Source organism: Leptosomus discolor, chromosome 24 (genome assembly GCF_034619465.1).
Source record: "Leptosomus discolor isolate bLepDis1 chromosome 24, bLepDis1.hap2, whole genome shotgun sequence".
NCBI lineage: Eukaryota > Metazoa > Chordata > Aves > Leptosomiformes > Leptosomidae > Leptosomus > Leptosomus discolor.
In genome coordinates, this window is record NC_141414.1 from 8,562,619 (window position 1) to 8,571,440 (window position 8,822).

General features: G+C 62.0%; 1 protein-coding gene across 2 annotated transcripts; it reads left to right on the forward strand.

Annotated features, from left to right (window-relative positions):
• Positions 1–570: 570 nt before the first annotated feature.
• On the forward strand, positions 571–8,477 carry RNF126 (ring finger protein 126). 2 transcript variants are annotated; one of them, XM_086477512.1, is made up of 9 exons: positions 571–645; positions 3,725–3,783; positions 5,272–5,335; positions 5,875–6,116; positions 6,355–6,423; positions 6,509–6,578; positions 6,800–6,893; positions 7,333–7,448; positions 7,672–8,477. In XM_086477512.1, exons 1-9 carry the CDS (start codon positions 571–573, stop codon positions 7,819–7,821), a joined length of 939 nt encoding a protein of 312 aa, XP_086333638.1. In that variant the 3' UTR covers positions 7,822–8,477. The 2 variants fall into 2 exon arrangements, with proteins under 2 accessions (XP_086333638.1, XP_086333639.1); XM_086477513.1 differs by having other exon boundaries at positions 5,875–6,047.
• The last annotated feature ends 345 nt before the right edge of the window (positions 8,478–8,822 follow it).

Here is an 8,822-nt window from a genome sequence, read left to right on the forward strand (position 1 = left end):
TTCACTGGAAAATTCACTTTTTCCGCACGTGCAGCAGGCTCGATCCCTCCCCACCTCTCTTAAAAAAAGAAACCAGTGTTCAAGCTGGAATTTTAAAGCCGCTTTCCCACAATTTTATTTTAAAAAGCCAGGGAATGGCCACAAGCCCAGGGAGGTCTCAGCTCCAGCTCTTCCTCCCCAGGAGCTCCCGCTCCTCCTCCTCACTCAGCCTCCCCTAACCAGGCCGTGAGATGCCTGGAGGACCCGGGCAGCTCTCCAGGCCTCCAAACCTGGGGTACGGTGGGCCGGGGGTGAGGGCCGGGAGCCCGGGGCCCCAAAACCGGAGACTCGAGCGCCCGGCCCTCACCCCCGGCCCGAAAGAGTAATGGCGGCTGCGCCCGCCTCCTTTATAAACAACAAGCCACGCCCCTTCAATAGGCCACGCCCCATCGCAGTTTCGCCCCGCCCTTTCGTTTCTGCCGCCTGCGCGGTTTCCTGTCCCCTCTCGGCCGCCGTCGGCCTCCGCCTCGCGTCGCTGGGCGGGGCGAGGTGAGGCGGCCTTTGAGGGGGGGGGGAGGGGGGGGTGGGAAGATGGCGGAGGCTTCACCGCAGCCGGGACGGTTCTTCTGCCACTGCTGCTCGGCCGAGATCGCCCCGCGCCTGCCCGTGAGCGGGGGTGGGGGGGCCCGGCCGTGGCCCGGTGCAGGGTGGGGGAGCCGGGGGCGTGGGACAGGGCGGGGGGGAGCCCCGGCGGGCCGGGCACGTGGGGGTGAGGCCTGGGGGGCCCTGGGGTGCGGCGGGGGACGCGTTAGGAGGGGCGGGGGGGAGGGCCCGGGGGGCACGGGCGGCTCTGTCTGTGGCGGTTTGGGTACAGGGGGGGTTAGGAGGGGCTGGAGGGGGCCGGGGCGAGGAGATGGGGGCTGCGGGAGGGGAACCGGGGCGCCCCCGGCCGAGGGGGAGCAGCCGGGGGCGGCAGGAGGGAGCTGTGCGCTCTCACCAACCGAGGAGGTGTGAGGGGGGGCCCGGCGCGGCTGTCTGCGGGGCCTCCAGCCGTGCTGCGAGGAGAGGGGGAGACCCCCGAGCGGCCCTGCCTCAGGGCGGGGGGGGGGGGGGCGGCGGCCCCCCCCCTGCAGCCGCCCTTTCCCGGCCCAGCGCCGGGCTTTGCTCGCCCCGCTGTCTGCGGGGGGCTGAAGTGGTGTGACACCCCCGGGCCGGGGTGCCGTTACCGCCCGGCGTTGTGCAGAGCGAGCGCGGGGTAACGAGGGGGTTTCTTTTTTGTCTCTTCCAGTAGGATTTAAAGGAGAACGGGAACAGCTTCGCGGGTGATAATGTCTGAGGCGTAGCGAGGGCAGGAATGGCGCGTGCGCCCCGTCCCCGGTCGCTAGCGCAGAAGTGCCTCGTAGGCCGGGCACAGCGCCTGAGCAGACGGGCGTTAATCGCCCGGTAAAGCCCCGGCTTGCGAGGCGTCATGTTTTCCTGGTGTGGGCAGGGACGAGCCTTGGCTGGAGGAACTGGCTGAAACGTCGCTGTGGGTCGCGGCGAGGTTTCCTGTCGGTCGCCTGCCCAGTGCTGTGGGGCGTTGGGCGCCATTTGGGGGGTCCTGCCTGGCTCTGTTTGTCCTGGCACTTCTCGCGGCGTCTTGTTGGAATAAGGCGTCGCTCTTGGTTAACGTGTGTTGAGTTTTAAAGGTCTCCAGGCTGTGAGCGCGGGGGTCTCTGCCGGGGCTGATGAGGCTTCGCCGTCGGTCTGGTTTCGTGACGCGCTGTTTGTCCTTCCGCCCTCCGCCGGCCTTACTGGTCAGGTGAGGGCAGGCCTGGCTGGTAAATCTCATGGCGTGTGTTTAAGCGTGAGAACAAAATTCTTGATAATGCCCCTGCTGCGCACGTCGGCGGGCTGGAGAAAGTGGCGCAGGAGCTGGAGGCTGTAACCTAGAAATGCCGGTCGTTTCTTCTTTGTTTGAACACCCTGTGTTGGGCCGGGCCAGCAGGGCCCATCGGTGGGGACCCGTGGCAGGGAGCGGGCAGCGGCTTTTGTTGCTTCGCGTCTAGTTAATTCCTGGTTTCTGAACCTGTTTTGGGGGTCTGAGTTCGTTGGCTTTCCCTCGCTGAGTGCAGACCGTAGCGTCCGCCGCCAGAGGAGCGATTCAGGCCGCCCGAGAAACAACAACCTTTGACGTTTGTGCTGTCCCAGCTGCGGAGGAATTTGCTGATCCCGGCGCTCGGAGCTGTCTGTGAGCGCGCACAAAACGCCTCCCTTAAGCTGGAGAGTCGCGCGGGGTGAGTCGTGCGCGGCTGCCAGCATCGGTCACCCCAGAGGCGCTGGCGGGACGTCAGCCGGGCCTGGGGGGTGTCAAAGGCAGCGGCGGTCGGTCTGACACAGCAGCTCCCGTGCGCTGGCAGCCAACCTTGAGAAGAACTCGGATGGTGTGGAAACGCTGTCGAAACCAACCGTTGTGCGGATCGCGCAGACCCGGTTCTTTCACAACCGCGGCTCTCGGGAGCCCTGCGCGGGACAGGGAGCAGCAGCTTCTCCCGGCCTGTTTCGAGGCCTTGGTGTTTGCTGCTCCCTTATCTCACCGGGCAGGCAGAGGCAGCCTTGAGGGGGTCGCTGGCGTGCCGGCCTTGTGCCGGGCCCTTATCAGGTGTTCCTGCAGCGGCTGGAGGAGCGATCCCAGATGTCTTATCGGAGCAAGCCCGCGGGGCTGCCGCCCCCTCCTCTTCTGGGGCATCCCTCGACTTTGTCCAAGGGCCCGTGCCAATCCGGACGTAGCAGTAGTAAAGGGAAGTGGCGTTATTTTTAGGAGCTCTTCAATTTCTTCCACGCTGAGCCTGGCTTTGCCAGCGCGGGGTGTCGAGGGGCGGTGTTTGCCTGCGGTGGCAGTTCCGCCTCAGCCGTGGTTGGGGTTAGGGTCGGAGTCTGCCGCTTCCTCGCCTGACGCAGCGGTGCGGCGTGGGCTGCTGCTTCTCGAGCGCTGAGAGGTGAAGTAATTTCCTTCCACGATCCTGAGCGTTCTGGGCTGCTGCTCGCTACGACAGGGGGGTCGTGGAGAACGAATTCTTCACTGACACCAGGCGCTGTGAGGAAAAGTGACTGTAGCAAACTCCTGAGGAGTCCTGCTCCTGCGCCACAGGCTGTTTGTTCCAACGTAGCCAGGCTGCAGTGTCAAAGGGTGGCAGCAGCTTTCTGTAACGAGCCTTGAGCGTGGGAGTGTAAAATTCCGGTATTGTGCGCTGCAGAATGACCCTCTTGTGTCTCCTTGACCTCCGGGTGGTGGGAGCCCCGACTGCGTTAGTGACAGCCGTCCGTCCAGCCCGGCCGGAGCACAGCGACGCTGCGACTGGCCCCTGCCGCACTTCCCTCCTGGTCTCTTTCACTGGGGCCGTTTGGCCCCTTGAGGGGGGCAGGGGAAGGCCCCCAAAACACGCGGCTGTTCAAGGGCTGCTTTTCTGGGAAGGCCGGTGGTTTTGCTTTCGCTTCACCCGAAGCTACACCAGACGTTCTCTAGTGCTGTGTCTCCACTGGGGATTAATTGCTGTTGCCCAAATCTGTTCCACACAGGCGCAGGCTTAACGATGTGCCCCCCTGGCCGGGCGAAGGCGCGTGGCCGTGGTCTGGGGTCCTTTCGGCCCTGATCGTGGCCCGTGGGGTGATGGGCTGCAGGGCTCGCCCGCCCCGTCACCCTGAAGGCGCTCTGCAGCTTTGACGTGCCGCTTTCTGCTCTCACTCCGTGTTTCTTCTCCCGTAGGACTATATTTGCCCGCGGTGTGAATCTGGTTTTATTGAAGAACTTCCTGAAGAGCCGAGGTAAGGCACTGCCCCAAGGGCTGTTGCTGGAGTGAACTCGGTCTGCTTTGCTCTTTTCGTTTTTCTAGTTAAAAGGCAATGTTGGATACCAAATACACCATTCTTGGTACTTCTGCCCAATGTTTGGCTCGCCCTTCCTCACTACGGGCAGGGACTGCTTCATTGGCCTAGCTTGCCTCTGCAGGCAGTGGGAATGCCGTGTCATGCGTGTCTGGTGAAGGGGGGAGGAATGGGTCAGTTTAAAACAAACGACGAGAAGTGGTGGAGAGGTTTTCCCGGCGGCACGTGGTAGCTCTGAGCGGGTTTGAGCCCTCAGGGCAGAGATAACGCCCTGAGAGGGGCCTCTGTGGAGCGGGGAGCGCACGGGCGCGTCATTTAGTAACTCGGCTGTGAGTGCGGGCGGCGAAACGTCTGGAGCGAGACTTTGGACTCCGCTCCGGAGCAGCCGAGACCTGCGCTCACGTGCTGCGCTGCTGACTCGGCGGGGGACGGCTCGCTGGCTGCGTGGAACAGGCCGGAGGAGGAGAAATGTCTTCGACTGTCTCGGCCGTGTCTGCCGGCCCTGGGCTGTGACTGGCCTCAGGGCGGGCGGCGGGCGGGCGGGCGGTGGGTGCCAGCACGCGCCGAGCCGCCCAGGGGCCGCGCCGGACGCTGCCTGCGGAGGGGGGCGGCCTTTACAGGGTGAGGTTTCTGTGCTGACGAGGTGGCGTTTGGTCTGACCCCGCCAACCGTAGAGGCTGAAAATCTGTCCTGGCTGATCCGAACCTTGTTGGTGATTTGCCGGGACCTTGGTAGAGTCGCGCAATCGCTGAACCTTCGGCTTTTCAGTCCCGTGAACCTCAAAGCGTGGGCCTGGGGACGGAGCAGTAAACGTTCCTGCAGCTCTCTGAGAGCAGAGGCCTGAGAGCGTTAAGAGTTTTCCCAATAATCTGTCCTGTTTGGTCACGTGCCTCTGCAATAGCGAAGTTCCTTTGATTCAGGATTAGACTTAAGCGTGTTTGGGTCCTAGTGACAGGTCTGTACCTTAAGTCTTCTCTTGCTGGTGCTCCAGAGGGTTCGCTGATTCGTTTGAGGTGGGCTGTGCAGGGAATCCTTGCTTGACATCGTGGTTCTGTCACTTCTCTGTAGCTTCATGACATCAGAATCTGCCAGGGGAGGGAGGGAGGGTGAAGGTGTGGGAAAACAAAGGCTGCAGGGAGGCAAAAATGAGAATTGATAATGGACAATTAGAAAATCGGCAGCTGAGGGCAGACTGCTTTCTGTGCGGAGCTGACCCTGCCCTGGGGCGGCGGGGAAGGCCACAGACCCCTGCGGGCCCTTCGGGCGCTGGCTCTGCGCGGCAGAGATCCGGTCACCGCCTGCGTGCTGCTACCGAGCCGCCGCCGTGTCTGCCTTTCCTGTCAGACTCGAGTCCCTCGCTCCCCTCTGCTGGGAAGGTCTTTTCGGAGCCCCCTTCCGAGGCTTACCGGTGCTCTTGGTCCTTCGCAGGAACGCTGACAATGAGACCAGCTCCTCCACGTCAGGCAGTGACCAGAGCAGGCATCCTTTTGAGGTGAGCGAGTCCCCTCTGTCTCTCCCAACGCCTTCTGCTTTGCCGTTGAGTTGAAGTATTTCTCCACCAGTACGTTGTTTCAGTGTTCCCCGGGTGATGACAAAGTTTGGGAAAGGAGATGTTAACATCAGCCACGCGCTGCTCCTGAAATCTCCCCGTGTCGTGTTCTTGCTGCGTGTTTTTAATAGGACCATCACTTGTGGCTTGTTCCTGCTGGGGGGGGGCTGAGCTGGGGTCTGCGAGCTGTCGGGGTGAGTTGCTGTGCAGTAGCCTCAGCTGAAAAGGCAGCGGTTCCGTGCAGCCGCTAAAGAGAAACGAGGGAAGCTGTAGTGACTTCTTCCCTTCGTATGTTGTTTCGGTCTGTCTGTTCCTCACTGAGCTGCTTCTGAGCGTGCGCTGCTCCACCTGGGTCCCCCAGGCTCCTGAGCTGCTGGGCACCGAAGGGACGGCTCTGTCGGAGGGCTGGTGAGACGCCAGGCGTGAAGCCAAGAGCTGTTCCTCTCTCTGACAGTCTGTTCTCTGGATTCTCCCCCTCCCAGAACGTGGATCAGCACTTGTTCACCTTGCCGCAGGGCTACGGCCAGTTTGCCGTCGGGATCTTCGATGACAGCTTCGAGTTCCCGTTCGGGGCCGGCGCGCAGTCGGAAGACAACAGGGACTCTGAGAACCGGCGGGAGCGGGAGCATCAGTCTCGGCACCGATACGGCGCGAGGCAGCCCCGGGCCCGCCTGGCCACACGCCGTGCCGCTGGCAGGCACGAGGGAGTCCCCACGCTGGAGGGGTGAGCGCGGCCGCCGGGCTCTGGGGGAGGGAGCCCCGTTGTCCCGCGGTGCTGGGAGCTGGCTGGCCCTCGGGCGCTCCGGGGCTGCTCCTGAGCCCTGCCCTTGCTCTCCCACGGGGCCTTGTCCCGTTTCCCCCGACGGCGCGGCAGCGCTCGGCCGCTCCTTCCACGCCGGGTGTCTGGGCTGGCAGGCAGCAGACGCTCCTCCTTACGTAGCCCCGGTTTTCTTGTCTTCCAGAATTATCCAGCAGCTGGTCAATGGCATTATTGCACCTACAACAATCCCGAATCTAGGGCTGGGTCCTTGGTGAGTTGGAGCGCGTTCTGCTCTGCCTGGCAGCGCTCTTGTTCGTGCTCCCGGCCGAGTCTCATTGTTGTGCTTGTTCTCCCAGGGGGGTCTTGCATTCGAATCCGATGGACTACGCGTGGGGAGCCAACGGCTTGGACGCCATCATCACGCAGGTGAGGCCGGCGCTGCGGTGGCGCCTCCCGTCCTCGGGCGCGGTGCTGCAAAACCGCCGGCAGCTGCTGGGGCGCGGCGGGGCGAGCGGCTGAGGGGGCAGGAGCGGGAGACCAGGTCTGCGGCGCGGGCGGTGCGGGGTTCCGGCGCCCGGGCTCACTAAAGCGACGTGCTCTGTGCTGCCGAGCTCACATCTGCCTTCTGGGGCCTGTTGTTTTTGCAGTTACTAAATCAGTTTGAAAACACTGGGCCGCCGCCAGCAGACAAAGAGAAGATCCAGGCGCTCCCCACCGTACAGATCGCGCAGGAACACGTAGGTGCGTGTGTCTCCTCCAGGGAGTCGCTCACAAGGAGCTCTGCGAACGCTCTGTTTAACGTTTTCTGGGGACTGTGTCCGCTAGTGCCTTCAAGGCCTGCAGCGTTTCAAAGGGGGCAGAAAGCTGGTGTGTTGCTCCGTTACACTCGCACAAAGGAAGAGCCGCGTAGGCTGGATGGCTTTGCCCTGGGGAGGCAAACGGGTCTGAGAAGTTCAGCGTGGACAGAGATGAAAGAGCAGGAGGGGAGGGAACAGAGAAGCGAGCGCAGGGCAGCGAGGGGCGGAGGGACGGCGGCAGGAACTGCAGAGCAACAGGTTTCCCCCGCAGGGACGGAGCCGCAGGGGGGGAAGGGAGCAGGTGACGGGATCCCGCGTCGGGTGCTCTCGGTGTCGTTGTGTCCTTCGCCGCTCAGCTGTGGTTTGCGTTCCCTTGGCGATAGATTCTGGGCTGGAGTGTCCGGTGTGTAAAGAAGACTATACAGTGGGTGAAAATGTCCGGCAGTTACCTTGCAATCACCTCTTCCACAACAGCTGTATAGTCCCTTGGCTGGAACAGGTCAGTGCCCTCTGAGTCAGGGCTTGGGGTTTGTAGCACTTGGGTGTTTTTTCTGTTCTCCTCCGTAAATGTTGTCCTACCTCCGTGATGAGGCCTAAGGACGAGCAGCCTTTGGTCAGAGGAAGGAGCGCCATCCTGGCCCTTTCCTCGAGTGCTGCTCCTGTGTCGTGGTTCTAATCCTGTTTCCCGTATTTCTTGTTTTGTTTCTGTCTGCTCCCCAAAGCACGACACGTGTCCCGTGTGCCGGAAAAGCTTGAGTGGACAAAACACTGCCACAAACCCCCCAGGACTCACGGGGATGAACTTCTCGTCATCCTCCTCCTCCTCTTCCTCCAGCTCACCCAGTAACGAAAACTCATCGAACAACTCATGAATCTTAATCCACCCCTCTGTCCCCGGGGCCCTCTCCATTGTCCTCCCTCCCTCCCCAGCCAACGCGAGCAACGAAAGGGGCTTCCAGAGCAGAGCGAGGGGAGGGTGGCAGGGGGGAAGCAGCGCCCCCCGAATTCCCTTTTGAGTTCTGAAGACGCGGAGACTCTGGGTCCTTCAGAGATGAGAAGCCTCGAGTTCTGTGATGGGGGCGAGAGCTCCGTCTGTCAGTAAAAACACCCGTTTGCCGCGTGGACTTGTACCCGTTGCAGTGAGAGGCTGCTGCGCCCCGCAGGAGACCGAGGTGCTGGGCTGGCGGTCGCCATTCCCGATGGAAAGGTTGTTTGTATGGTTTTGAATTTGCGATTCCTTTCTTTACTTCTTTTGCTCCTCCTCCTCCCCTTGGATACTGTCTCTTCTGCTTTGGAGATTGAAGTCTTTAAAATGATACTGCCTCCCTCCCAGGATCTCCCGCTGGGGAGGGCCGATAGTTGTCGCTGAAAACATGAACTCTCCAATAGACCCCACTGCCCTTCCCTTCCCCACCTCGAGTCCCGTTTATTTTTCTTTGTAACCTCGCCCTTCTGACGCTCAACACTGAAAGGGTTTTTATAATTTTAAATTATTACTGCTGTTAAATAAACGGACGTTTCAGCTCAACGAGACGTTATGCATGATTTGAGGAGAGCGACCGGGCGAGCTCTGCGGAGGCTGCTGCGCGGAGCCATCCCGGTTCGCGCCAGGGCAGGCCGGGCTCCTCCGAGCGCAGGCCTGCTGCCCGCCAGGCCCCGACGCGGCCAGCCTGCGGGGCGGAGGGCGGGTGGCTGCAGGGTTGCGTCCGAAAGCCTCCTGGCCGGCTCTCCCGTATTTCTTACACCTTCTCCCTGCCGCAGTCCTGCCCTTCTCTCAGCCTGAGCGGACTTTTCCACTGTGTCGACATCAGGACTGGGTGTGCATCGGTGAAGGACCAGCCAAATGCCATCGTCATCAAGTAACATAAGGGGA

Coding starts and splice junctions, on each gene's coding strand:
- RNF126 (XM_086477512.1), top strand. CDS start 571: ATGGCGGAGGCTTCACCGCAGCCGGGACGGTTCTTCTGCCACTGCTGC. Junction 6,894..7,332: donor GATCGCGCAGGAACACGTAG/GTGCGTGTGTCT, acceptor CCTTGGCGATAG/ATTCTGGGCTGGAGTGTCCG. Junction 7,449..7,671: donor TAGTCCCTTGGCTGGAACAG/GTCAGTGCCCTC, acceptor TGCTCCCCAAAG/CACGACACGTGTCCCGTGTG.